Source organism: Lampetra planeri, chromosome 3 (assembly GCF_965212315.1).
Source record: "Lampetra planeri chromosome 3, kcLamPlan1.2.h2, whole genome shotgun sequence".
Classification (NCBI taxonomy): Eukaryota; Metazoa; Chordata; class Hyperoartia; order Petromyzontiformes; family Petromyzontidae; genus Lampetra; species Lampetra planeri.
In genome coordinates, this window is record NC_136109.1 from 7,608,547 (window position 1) to 7,622,804 (window position 14,258).

Consider the following 14,258-nt stretch of genomic DNA (forward strand, 5'->3'; position numbering starts at 1 on the left):
AAAAATCCGTCCCCCATGGAGATGGAGCAAAGACCTCGTGTGCAGGAGCTTGCTGCATTGTGACGCCATGAAAATCGACGACAACTTGGGGGGGGGGGGCCTTCATCCAGCAGTGGATAGTTCATGGCTGATGATGCCAGTGATGCTGATGACAGTGTTGATGATGACAGTTGCTGCTCATGATATTGATGCCGATGGCGGTGTTGATGATGAGAGTGACGCTGATGGCAGTGATGTTGATGGCGGTGTTGATAATGCCAGTGATGCTGATGACAGTTGCTGCTCATGATATTGATGCCGATGGCGGTGTTGACGATGGCGGTGTTGACGAAGCACCTGCGCTCATGAGGATGTTGCGAGCCGTCGGGTGCCAGGCCACGATGCCCACGCGCCGTGAGTGCCCCTCCAGGCACACGACCGGCTCCGTCATGGGGCGGTACAGCCCCGCGTCAGGGATTTGCCACACCTGCATCCCACGCACCATACCACGGTGAGCCCCGCCTGCTCCCACGCACCATACCACGGTGAGCCACACCGTAATAGATTGCACCACACATTGACGAGACTGGTCACGCATGTTGGTAGCCAAAGGAGGAAAAGGTGTCCCAAAGCACGTCGCTTGTGGAAGACGGAGCGATTCAATAATTTGACGTGCAAGTGCTCGATGGCTTGCGGGGGGGAGGGGGGGGCTTAACACCAGCGGTGAATTTATCATGGTTAACTAAACTATTAAATTATATGTTTTTAACCAGGTAAGGCCCACTGAGCTGAATAGCTCTTTTTCAGAAGCGACCTGGTCACAAATAATGGCCCAACGAAGTGGATTATCATGTGGAAATATATAGCGGGCAAACACTCTCAACCCATGTTGATTCTAAACGATGTGGTGGATGACCCTTGAGAAGTAACGAAAAGGTGCTCGACAAAAAACATACATAGGTGTGAAAACCACAGCAAGAAAATTTAAAGAAAAAAACGCCACTTTTTTTTAAAATGTTCTTGCTGTGGTTTTCACACCTGATGACGATTGCTTACGTTGCAATCGAAACGTCGTGAGAATTATATTGTTTTATTTTTATTTTGTTATTATTTCCCTTCTACGTGACTTTACCGAAAGAACCAAGAATATACATACATAGATGTTAGAAATAGTAGTGGTACAGGCAGACCTCGCTTAGAGCGGCCCCGTAGCACGCTGATTCGTTATAGCGCAAAAAATATAACGTCAAAATACAGCGTCTCGCAAAGTGCTTACGAGCGAGAACACGAGGAAACGTACCCGCCCCCATCATTCGCTCAGCCAATGAGACCGACGTACGCTCTGAGCCAACCAGATCACACCCCTCACAATTCGATTATGACGATTCTGAGTCACGATTACATTTAAAAAAAAATCTTTTTCGTGTTTTTTTATTACACGCTTTTATTTAACTCACTCTCTGTCTGTTGTTGTTGTCGTTGTCCTATCCTCAAATTTTGTAACTCAATTTTAACCCACTTCCCCATGTGGTATCGACTGCAAACTTGGTATACTTATGTCATACTGATGACAATACTATATTTTATCATTTTAAAAAAATTAAACCATTTTTTTATGTTATGTTTTACCTTGGTTCTAATTGTCCACGCTCAACTCACGTTGGCTGTAAATCACCACGGCCCCCTTACGTTATGGCAAGCTTTTCGGCCACTTCCTGGAGTCGTGGAGTTTTGCCATTACTCGTACGGTACATTTCATTAAAAATATATATTTTTAAATATAACTTATTTTGTTACAGAACGATTAGCCAGGTGAGAACTCACAAGACCAGGATAGAGTCTCCGGCCCCACCTAAAATAACCCTCACCACAGACATTCTGACTGAGGGCATCACACAGAGCCACATTGGCAGCGCAGCAGCATCAGCTCCAATCTCATCTCTCACTGCTGCCTTGTTAGGAGTCCAGAAGAATGCACTAGTGAGTACAGTACAAAATACTTACTGGAAGTTATCATAAAATATCATTTGTATGTCTGAAAACACATTCCTGCGGAGGGAGCTGGTAGGAACGTTGGGTTGCTCGGTCAATGGCCAGGGTCAACGGCGGCGTGGTGTATTCCGCAAATATGCCCGACTGTGAGGGTGGGCACAAGCCGGCGTGAGTAGGTTCAACGTTGAGTTTTATAAGGGCACCACGGGGTGACCAGCCCCTCCCCACCGAGCCCCACCCCTCCCACCCCCACCCAGCCCCACCCTCCCCTCTCCACCCAGATCCCACCCCTCCCATTTTTGGATGCATGACGGACGGACACAATAATCCCCTGTGGGCTGGTGTAACCAGGAGGTTCCTACCAGTATAATGTTTAGCATCTGTATTATTATTTGCGCGATTACCGATACCCCATTGTATCCTTCACGCAATGCTCATATGAAAGAAATAACGCTGTCGGAAAACGCATCCTCATATATAGAGTGCTATAATGACCCTTTTAAGCGCCGATCGATTAGCGCTCACTTCTCCAGGAACGCATCGTGAGCGCTTCAGCGAGGTCTGCCTGTACAGTGACCCATTTACAGATAGCCCACCTCTAACGACCCCTTCTCAACAGCTGATTGAGTGTGGTGAAATTGGTGGCTCAGAAATGTGTAAAATCAAGCACACTCGTGTACGACATTTAACAGGAGATCGCAACCATCACCATCATCATCAGGCGTTAACAAAAGCTCAGCTCTCGCGTGAAAGAGCTCCCCGATCCGGGTCCTTAATCTATTTTTATCCTACTATTTTAGTGGGGTGTCTATAAATGGACTGCCGCCCCGTGTGACCGCCATCGTCGTCGTCATCGTCGCCGCCGCCATCTTCACCATGACGGTGCAGTCCTCGGAGCCGCTGGCGATGACGTTGTCATCGTGCGGGCACCAGGCGATGTCCAGGACGGGTGCCGTGTGGCCGCACACGGTGGGGTTCGACTTGTCCACGCGCCCTGTCTGTGGGACACGCGGGGGATGGCCACCGCCAACACTATCATCATCTACAACAACAACAATGACACTGCAACCGCCGTCAACAATCACACCATCAATACCACCGTCAACAATAACACCATCAACAAAACCATCAACAATAACGCCGCCAACACCACCTTCAACAATAACACCATCAGCACCACCATCAACAATAACACCATCAGCACCACCTTCATCAATAACACCATCAACACCACCGTCATCAATGACACCATCAGCACCACCATCAACAATAACACCATCAACACCACCTTCAACAATAACACCATCAATACCACCATCAACAATAACACCATCAACACCACCGTCAACAATAACACCATCAACACCACCATCAACAATAACACCATCAACACCACCATCAACAATAACACCATCAACACCACCATCAACACTACCATCAACAATAACACCATCAACACCACCATCAACAATAACACCATCAACACCACCATCAACAATGACACCATCAACAATAACACCATCAACACTACCATCAACAATAACACCATCAACACCACCTTCAACGCCACCATCAACACCAGCATCAACAACAACACCATCAAGAATAACACCATCAACACCACCATCATCAATAACACCATCAACACTACCATCAACAATAACACCATCAACACCACCATCAACAATAACACCATCAACACCACCATCAACAATGACACCATCAACACCACCGTCAACAATAACACCATCAACACCACCATCAACAATAACACCATCAACACCACCATCAACAATAACACCATCAACACCACCATCAACACTACCATCAACAATAACACCATCAACACCACCATCAACAATAACACCATCAACACCACCATCAACAATGACACCATCAACAATAACACCATCAACACTACCATCAACAATAACACCATCAACACCACCTTCAACGCCACCATCAACACCAGCATCAACAACAACACCATCAAGAATAACACCATCAACACCCCCATCATCAATAACACCATCAACACTACCATCAACAATAACACCATCAACACTACCATCAACAATAACACCATCAACACCACCATCAACAATGACACCATCAACACCACCTTCAACAATAACACCATCAACACCACCATCAACAATAACACCATCAAAAATGACACCATCAACACCACCATCAACAATGACACCATCAACACCACCTTCAACGCCACCATCAACAATAATGCCATCAAGAACGCTACAACTGCCATGAAGAACACAACAACCACCATCAGCAACATCAACGACAACAACATTACAAGCACCATCAACACCATCAACAACAACACTACAACCACTATTAACAACACTACAACCACCATTAATACGACCATTACCAAAAACAACAACATTACAACCACCACCAACAATAACATCACCATCATACAGAACACAGAGAACAGCATTGGCACCACCACTACCGCCACCACCATCAACACCACCACCTCTACCATCACAACCGCCGCAAAATTACAGAGGACCGACCACTGCCATACAGAACACGTGACACTGCCATCATCACAACCACCACCACATGGGATAAAGAGGAGACCATCAGAAACATGCAGAACGTAGGCAGATCCATTTCCCCTATTACTTTATATAAATGATGACAAATTCATCAGACATAAATGTATGTCCAGGCTGGATACAAGGAAGATTTGTTTATACGTATAGAAAAAAGCACACGCACAAATTGATTTCTTGACAACAAAATTAATTTAATTTAGTAGTTGTCTGAAACGAGACTGTGTGCACTATACTGTCAGTATAATGATGTAATGTAACCTAAACGGGATTACCAATGCAGTGGCAACAATCGCACTTATTTTTGCTGTACATAAATTACCCGTTCATCATGAAGCAGTGTTAATGACTAACGTGGTCAATGTTTTTGAGCTGTGAACCTTCGGAGCAGGCCACAGCCTCATCATGCTTCAAGTTGCCACCAAACATTATCAACAGACACATTATTCAATGAACACCCACAGATATGGTGAACACATCATTTGGTAGTACTGCACTGGCAGCGGTGTACAATCCCAAATATCACAAAAACTACCATCTCTAGCGTCTCTCATGTGCTGTGAAGAAGGACCGTTGCTCGAAATGTCGGCTCTCATGTCCTCGTTTTTAATGCAGTGTTATTAACACATGTGTTGAATTTCACAGTTGTGCTAAGATTCATAAAGTTTCACGACACGGTTGAAATGCTGATAAGATACGGTACGGTCAAAGCTGTCTGCGGTATTGCGTGAGTCAGTGTTGGCTGGCTTTTTCAAACCTTGCTACGAGTCGCATTGTGTGTTTGGCAAGGCCCCTTGGTGCAAGGATTGATATCGGGGTGCATGTCCAATTTCCCAAAATTTCCCCCCCCCCTTCAGTTTAACACAGGCATTCTCGACCAATATTATCCATATTAGAAATGTTTTTTTGGGTTAGATAATGTACATATGTGTCGTTAAACCCACCACCACCACCCGACACAGCCAATTCGTAAGGTTTGTCACGTAAATAATACATGCCAATTAGTAACTAGCTCAGCACACCAATGTGTTGGAGAGTAAACCCACAACGTTGACAATTGGAGTGCGACGTTTCGCTGCTAATTGCAACCAGCTTCATCAGGCGATAGCCAGAATTACGGTAGAATCCCTCCTGTTTCGGTCGCTCAGCGCTGGGGCCAGGTGCAGTTGCACCGCTTGAATGCTCAATGGCTCCACCACGACTGGGCTGGAGGTGCCCAGGCACCAGGCCATGAAGAGAAGAGCAGCGGGGGCGAAATTGAACACGGGGGGGCTCCCAATTCATGCCTTGCACCAGGGCACATGCCAAGCACGCTAAGCCATAAGTCGCAAGGTTTGGAAAACTCAGCAAAGATCGGTAGTGGAACGTACACTTAAGTCCAGTCATGTGCCCCCCCCCCCCACTGTTATATATTTCTAGCCAGGGCATTCTTTCCCCTGAAAAAAAAGCCACTCCATTTTTTTAAAAAGAGCTTCCCGGAAAGTGCTTTGTTGAAAGCTCCCCCACCCCCAGCGTTAGGCCGACCACGGTTGACGTGGGCACACGCCGCTGTTGGGAGCTGACGTCAAATGCCACGGTCGTGGACTGTGCTCGGTGTGGCTGCGCGCTCAGGATAAAGAGGGTCACATGGCGGTATCGGCAAGATGTTAACTCCATCGCCTGGGACGCAAGGAGGTTGTGGGTTTCATCTCAACCCTGACGATGCCTGCTGCTGTATATTTGGAGTTTGCGGTCTCTCTCTCTCTCGCCCCGTGGTCGCGTGGATTTTTCTCCAAGTCGCTTCTGCAAAAAAAGCAATTTATCTCAGTGGGCCTTAACTGGTAAAAAAAAGATATAGTAAAGAGTAATAGGAAAAAGGGTCTCCTGGCAGCGTCGTCTCGTGGGGACTGCTACGCTCCGGCCAGGGGCAAGCAACTGATGATGATGAGCATGAGGTAAACACCACATATTTTCTTGTATCACTTTGGAATGTACGGGCTTTGATTAAACACATTCCTACGGAGGGAGCTGGTAGGAACGTTGGGTTGCTCGGTCAATGGCCAGGGTCAACGGCGGCGCGGTGTATTCCGCAAATATGGCCGACTGTGAGGGCGGGCACAAGCCGGCGTGAGTAGGTTAAACGTTGAGTTTTATAAGGGCACCACGGGGTGACCAGCCCCTCCCCACCCAGCCCCACCCCTCCCACCCCCCACCCAGCCCCACCCCTCCCACAGACACAAGCAGAGAGAGAGAGACAACACGTCGTACTCTATTATTTAATGTATTTTCTTTCTCCGTGACCTTACCGAAAGAACCAAAGAGTAATTGCTGCAGTCACGAAAGCTTCAAATCAAGTTTCATGCTCCAATGACGATGCTCGCCGTTGCCTTCACCAACCCGTTCTGAGCAGTTTGGTATGGTAAAATGACCCCCGCGACCAGCAACAGCCTAAGGAGGAGGCTCCCTCCAGCAGTAAATTTAGACAAGGGCTCGATATATATGTGTGTGTGTATGCCCGAAGCACTGAATGTGATGGCTAAGCGAGCAGAACGCCTCGTGGTCACAGCCGGCACGGAACTGGCTCAAGAGCCAACATTCCCAACTTTCCAGCCACGTTCATGTTTCACAAACATGACAGAAGATACAAAATAACACGCAACTATATGAGCAATAATTTAATATATCCCATGACTTGAATAACATTTTTGCTAAAAATATCTATTTTATTAACATCGTTTTCCGAACCACACTGCCAGCTTCGGAAGTGAGGGAAGGAGTCTGATGCTTCATGGGGTGTAAACTCAGACGTGGGCCCTTTTGCTGTTTTTGGGGCCATGGAAACATGGCAATGGGCTTCAGTCTGTTTCGCTCTCTATCTGTATCCGTCTCTTTCTCCTCTAAACGTCAAGCTAAACAATTTTATTTCCCAGGTCAATCCCATTAAGCTCATAACTCCTTTTTAGAGGCGATCTGGCCACACGATAGATAACACTGGTCAACAAAAAAAAAAAGTTCTGGCCTGGACTTTGCAGCTGTTTTAGACTAATTTCAGGGTGCTGATTCCAAATCTGATCTCAGATTTGCTCTATCACATCTCATTTTTATGCTATCGGCATACCCCATTTTCATTGATTTTACCCGAAATTAACTCTGTCACTTATGATTGCAAGTTGTTGCGAGTCAGTGACTGCTTTAGTGTTAAAATATGGTGCTGTATTTTTAGGATAGTGTGTTTATAATATCATTTTATGTAGATATCCACATTTATTTAATATTTTTCTTCTGCAGTTTTTATTGAAAATGCAATATTTGATATCTGATGTGATAGACAAAAACTGATGCCAGATTTGGAATCAGCACCCAACAATTACCTTAAAACCGTTGGAATACCTTATGCCAGAAAAGTGTGTTGACCAGTGTAATCTAATTTGCATATTATGTGTGGGAATATATAGCAGCAAGATACATCTCAAAACCTGTTTATAAATGTGGAGGGCAAAATCATCGTCAGGCTCAGTCAGCATAGAACCCATGACGTCCTCCTGCACTACCGGGCGAGGGAGGTGACATCTCACCACCACGGCGCCCCTCTCACTCATTTAAAAAAAAAACTATTTTACACGCTTTTATTTAACTCACTCTGTCTCTTGTCATTGTCGTATCCTCAAATCTTGCAACTCAATTTTAACCCACTTCCCAATGGGGTATCGACTGCAAACGTGGTATACTTATGTCATACTGATGACAATACTATATTCTATCATAAAGAAAGAAAAAAGATATATTTTTAAACAATTTTTTTAATATGTTATGTTTCGCCTTGGGTCTAATTGTCCACGCTCAACTGACGTTGGCTGTAAATCACCACGGCCCTTACGTTATGGCAAGTCTCTGGGCCACTTGCTGGAGTCGTGGAGTTCTGCCATTACTCGTACGTTACATTTCATTAAAGCGTGTTTAAAAAAAAGTATTTTTTAAATATTACTTATTATTTTATTTCACCCGGTAAGGCCCACTCAGCTGTATAGCTCTCTTTCAGAAGTGATCTGGCCACAAATGATAGCTCAACAAGGTGGCTAATCATGTGGGAAAATGTATAGGAAGCCAAATACTCTAAACATATGTTTCTAAATGTGGAGGGAAAACCCGGACGGCCCGGAGAAAAAACCATGCGACAACGGGGAGAGAGACACCGTACACTCCAAATATATAGCAGGCATCCAGGTCGGGATCGAACCAATGACCTCCTTACTCTTTGCTTCTTTCGATAAAGTCACGAAGGTATAAAATATGAAATAAATTAAATCACGACGTTTCGGGCGCAACACAAGTGCCCGTCGTGATTCAATTTATTTTATATTTCATACCCACGTGACTTTACCGAAAGAACCAAAGAGTGTGGATCCCTGCAGTCACGAAAACTTCAAATCTAGAATGAACAATGACCTCCTGGATGCCAGTTGATGGTGGCAAACATCTCGCCACCGTGATGCCGACCGACTGACTGACCCGGATGATGGGCAGGACGATGAAGGCGCCGCCGCCCGATGCGTCGGTGAGGATTGCGATGAAGCGAGGGTTGATGGCGCAGAGCGGCGAGTCCCAGGTGGTGCGCGTCACCCGCACGTCCTCGTAGCAAAACTCGGGCCGGGCCGCCTGCCCGAACACGTGGCGGAACTTGCTCTGCCGCACGACGCGGCGCGCAGCGGACATCGTTCCCGCTGGGGCGCCACGGGCCGATGGACGGACGGATGGACGTGGCACGCACGCACGCACGACGAGCGAGGCAAGTGGTGGCGTCGGTTCTGAAAGACATAACGAGGAACCCCCCCAAAAAAAACAATCAAGCAACGCTCATTGGCACTCGAAACAAATTAATATTCGATTTTTTTTCAAATGGATTTAGATCCAGAGCTTACCGAGGCTAATATTAGCCTTACCGAGGCTAATAACGTCGTACTCTGACTGTAAATGTTGTGGCTTTTCTCTCCAACATACCGGCGTGCTGTACTAGTAACAAATTGGCACGTTATGTTTCCGTGGCAAAGCTTACTAATTGGCTGTGTCGGGTGGTGGTGAGTTAAATGACACATTTATATACTTACGCGATCTAACCCAACAAAAAAAATCTGTATTTTGGATATTGGTCACGAAAGCCTACGTGTTAAAAGGCTAAAATTGCTGATGTGACCTTGCCATTGCTTCCTTCTCCGTGCCATAATTTCTGAGCTATTGCACAGTCGACACTCAATCTCCGAGGTCTTCTCTTACAGTCTCATCGTTCCCATTTACCATTTGGCTTTAGCTTTCCGCCTCGTTATCGTTTAAATACCTTTAGGGTCGCTGGTAAGGTCTCATCACCACCACCAGGTGGATTTAGATCTTCCCCTTAGTTGTCGACTTCTGAGTGTCTGTCTCGGTGACCTTCTGGCCTCCTTCAATTCTGGCCCATCCATTGCAACCTCCACCCTGCTGATGTCCACAATGCTCTCTTTTCACCTTTCATTTTTAATGTGACGATGCATTGATTCGTCAATTTAAATCGATCCTTGTGCACGCGATGCATGTGCAGTGACTAACTCTGAGACAGTAAGACTTGGAGGCACTTCTTTTTCTTAACAAACACCATCAGGATAATACACACCCTACGTGGGTACACACTATTACTGTCGCTAGCCTATACACAACTTAACCGTCTAACACCGACGGCGCTGAACGGAGACAACCAACAACTATCTTGCAGCGCAATATCGAGTGAAGACGACAGCGTCGATGGCGACGAGATGGTAACGACGATCTTGAGCAGCAGGACGGAGGATCCCACTTCCAGCAACAGCCACGAGTTCCCCCACAGGGAGCCCCTCTTATACTCTCAGCGTGGCCTCGCTCCGGCCCCTGGCCACGCCCCCTTTCTGCCCGGGCCACGCCCCTCTCTGCCCGGACCACGCCCCCTTTCTGCCCGGGCCACGCCCCCTCTCTGGAACCTACTAGCGGGTTCCGGAGGCTTCCCGATGGGCCCCCTTCTGTGACCTTTCCCAGATATGTCCCCCTCTCGTGTCTGTCATGGCCTGCTGACGTCAGTACCGCTGTACACCGCAGATCCCCTTTTTCGCCAGCAGCCAGCGCTATGCCACTACACGTGCATGAAAACGCGTGCATAAGACTCATTTTATACTCGTGATGTGCTCCTAGTAAAGATGCAATGTTTGGGCGTACGTTGGACCAAAATTGGTCCAATGTCAACCAACGTTGGCCCAGCGTTTGCTCCCGTTGGCCCAACGTCAATCCAACGTAAACTAACGTTGGCCCGACGTGTTGCGTGTTTACTGGGCTGCCACGTAATTGGTTCACACGACCCCTGCAGCCATAAATAGGCCGCTACATTAATCACAACATTAAATGTAATAGGTTGACCTCTTTTTTCTGGCAACAAAACAGCTGTGTTAAGATGTTAAAACACCAAACTGAAACCTTTTTACAAGGAATCATGTCTGCATTAACCACTATACTTGTGGTCAGAATGCAAACAAAAAAACATACTCTGATAATTTATGCATTGTCCTTGTGGACCAATCAGTAACATCTTAACACCTGTGTTGTTGCCAGAAAAAAAATGGGAAAACCTATTCTCATATTTTGATGATTTAATTAATAAATAGACATATTTAAAAAACATATTTCAAATCACAAGGCCCAAATTCAGGAGAGTTCACCTGAAGGTGGGAGGGAAAATTGTTACACGCACCCCATACAGCAGAGATCGGTCTACCCACATCCCCTCTGGCGTCAATATGATCTGGCGTCAATACAATTTGGCCCTTTTGGCCATTCCACTGCTGGATGAGGGCATCTCCAGTGCCATGCAGGCCGTGACAGCTGGTCAGAATGGGTTGGTGAATGCAAGTAGCATAGCCGTTGTGGCATAGTGAGGTACAACAATGGATTATTGTGGCACTACCTCAGCTAACAACATTGCCCTGCAGCAGCCTGTAACCATGCGTGGTGCTTGCACATGCAAGTGTAATAAAAGACTCGACCACGGTATCTGGCTTGGTGTCCTTTATTCGGGTTCGTCTACTTTTCCCACACGGCTCTCTCCCTCTGAGACCCTCCGCTCGGCGCCGACGCTGCTGTCGCTCCCGTAGCCTCTAGCAGCCTCGCTGCTGATCTCCTCGTGCAGCCTCTCCGGCTGCCCTCGCTGCAGCCCCACCGCTGCTCTCTCTCTCTCTGAACGGTCCCACTGCTGCCTCTTCGTGCAGCCTCCTCGGCTGCCCTCGCTGCAGCCTCACCGCTGCTCCCTGGGTTGGTCACCGCTGGCCCACGGTGCCAATCCGCTCTCCGTGTGTGTGTGGCGATCTCGCCACTCCCCCCAGCCTTCGCCCTGCGTGGCCTCACTCTAGCCCAGTCTCCAACAACCTCCCTTCCTCTTCCGGTTTCTCCCCTTAAAGACCCGAACCCTTCTCCCACGTGACGTAACTCCTCCCCCCCGTGACGTCACATCCGGAAGGTCGTTTACGCCCGCATTACACAAGCACTATCCAGGCTAGACCCTGCTAAGCTTCCAAGATATTCTCATAGCTGCTTCTCATTCGTGACTAAGCGCACGATTACTTTGAAATGTAATTTTGAAAAAATCCGACGTCACATGCTACATCTTCACCCACGTTCATTGTTGGTAAACTCTAAACATGACTATCTATATGGCTACATCAGCTCAAGCCTCCCGGAAGTCACGTGACTCTGGAGGCATCCCCTTCTCCCCGCCCCCTTTGAAAACAAACACTGCTCAATGCAGCAGCGCCCAGGCCCTGCTGTAGCCGCTTACTCCCTCTTGTGACCCTTTGCTCCCATTTCTACGTTTCTATTCCCACCCTTTTCCTCTTTTCCCATTTCTCTCTTTTCTTTCCTATTGGCTGACTATTTTGACTATTTCAAATTTTACCAGGTAAGGCCCACTGAGCTACGTAGCTCTTTTTCAGAAGCAACCTGGCCAGAAATGATAGTCCAACGAAGTGGCTCATGACGTGGAAATGTATTGCAGCCAAATACTCGAAACGCATGTTTTTAGATGTGGAGGGAAAAACCGGAGGAACCGGAGAAAAATCCACACGCCCACAGGGAGAGGGACACCGCAAACTACAAATATACAGCAGGCGTAAGGATCGGGATCAAACACACGACCTCCTGTATACCAGGCGAGGTAGTAAACATCTCGCCACCTTTATTCACAACATTATAAACTCCCCTTCCTGTGGTATGTATTTATGTATTTTGAACTTCTTTCGCACTGTATGTAGCCAAACGTGCTAATCGTAGGTGTGGGGGAAGGACAACAAACGGTAGAATAAGTAATATTTAAAAAAACATTTGTTTAAAAACACGCTTTAATGAAATGTACCGTACGAGTAATGGAAGAACTCCACGACTCAAGGAAGTGGCCCCGAATCTTGCCATAACGTAAGGGACCGTGGTAAATTAACAGCCAACGTTAGTTGAGCGTGGACAATTAGACTCAAGCCGAAACATAATATTTAGAAAATAATGTTACAAATATATATATTTTTTTAATGATAGATTGTAGTCTTGTCATCAGTATGACATAAGTATACCAAGTTTGCAGTCGATACCACATTGGGAAGTGGGTAAAATTTGAGTTACAATATTTGAGGATACAACGACAACAACAACAGAGTGAGTTAATGAAAAGCGTGTAAAAAAAGTTTTTAGCACAGCCTAATTCACGTATGTTTTGCATTGTCTGTGTTTTCGTTTTTTTATCTGGGCTGCCCTTCTCCCACCTCACCCGGGGATGATCGAGAGCTGACTGTGCAGATACATGCGGAGGTCGTGCAGGGACAAGCCAGGATTGAAGGGAGGGGTCATGCACGGTTGGCTACATACGGTGAGACAGAAGTTGAACATAATACACCCAGTGAAATGATTCAGGAAAGGTGCTTGGCAAGAAAGGCGCGAAATAGGGGATAGAGTAGAAACGAGGTGTCGGACAAGGGTACGGGGGCTCTTGGGGGGGGGGAGGAAGAAAAGTCTGGATGTCAACAACATGTGTTCGTGCCCTGCCCTCATAAGTGTTCGTGTCGGTGTTTATCGGAGCGATGAAAAGTTCCCCTTGCCAGGACGAGCCGTGTGGACTTCGTTTGACATTCACAGGTTTCCCTCGCTTTATACGGTAGATGCGTAAAAAAAAGAAAATGGTGGATAAAACGCGAAACCGCAAAGCCGCCTTTGAGTGAATCCAAACCGCATATATAGCGAATTTTGGGGAGAAATAGGTTAGCCGTGTGTACGCAAATTCGCACAAACCAAACCCGCATAAAGCGAGGAAAACTTGTATGCAGCAAGGCCGTAATTATAATATATATTTAAATATGCTCAAAATGTCCCCCCCAATATATTGCTAGAAAATAGATTTCTGTTTATATGATTGTGGTTATGGTTGTACTTATTAATCCCTAACATCTGTCATTACATACAATGAAACAAGAAAAGGTAAAAAAAGAAAAAAACAGAGCAATGGAATACAATACACTATTAGACATTATTGTAAAAAATAAATAAAAAGTCCATCCTATGTGTTAGTGAATTTTTTAAATATTTTAGGCAGGAAATTCGTTTTGAAATTTAGATTTTTTTTTCTGGAGGGGGACCCCCACACCTCCTGTAAGAATTGGTCCCCCCCAATGTTGACTCCATGACTACGGCCTT

General features: G+C 46.5%; 1 protein-coding gene across 1 annotated transcript in view; it reads right to left on the reverse strand.

Moving 5' to 3' along the window:
- CORO1C (coronin 1C) overlaps nt 1-14,258 on the reverse strand; it is a 61,288-nt gene that overhangs the window by 25,028 nt on the left and 22,002 nt on the right. The window contains exons 2-4 of the mRNA XM_078620165.1: nt 9,045-9,340; nt 2,847-2,969; nt 337-466 (exon numbers count right to left, since the gene is read on the reverse strand). Coding sequence (XP_078476291.1) covers nt 337-466; nt 2,847-2,969; nt 9,045-9,248 — 457 coding nt within the window. The 5' untranslated portion in view covers nt 9,249-9,340. The remainder of the gene's footprint in view (nt 1-336; nt 467-2,846; nt 2,970-9,044; nt 9,341-14,258) is intronic.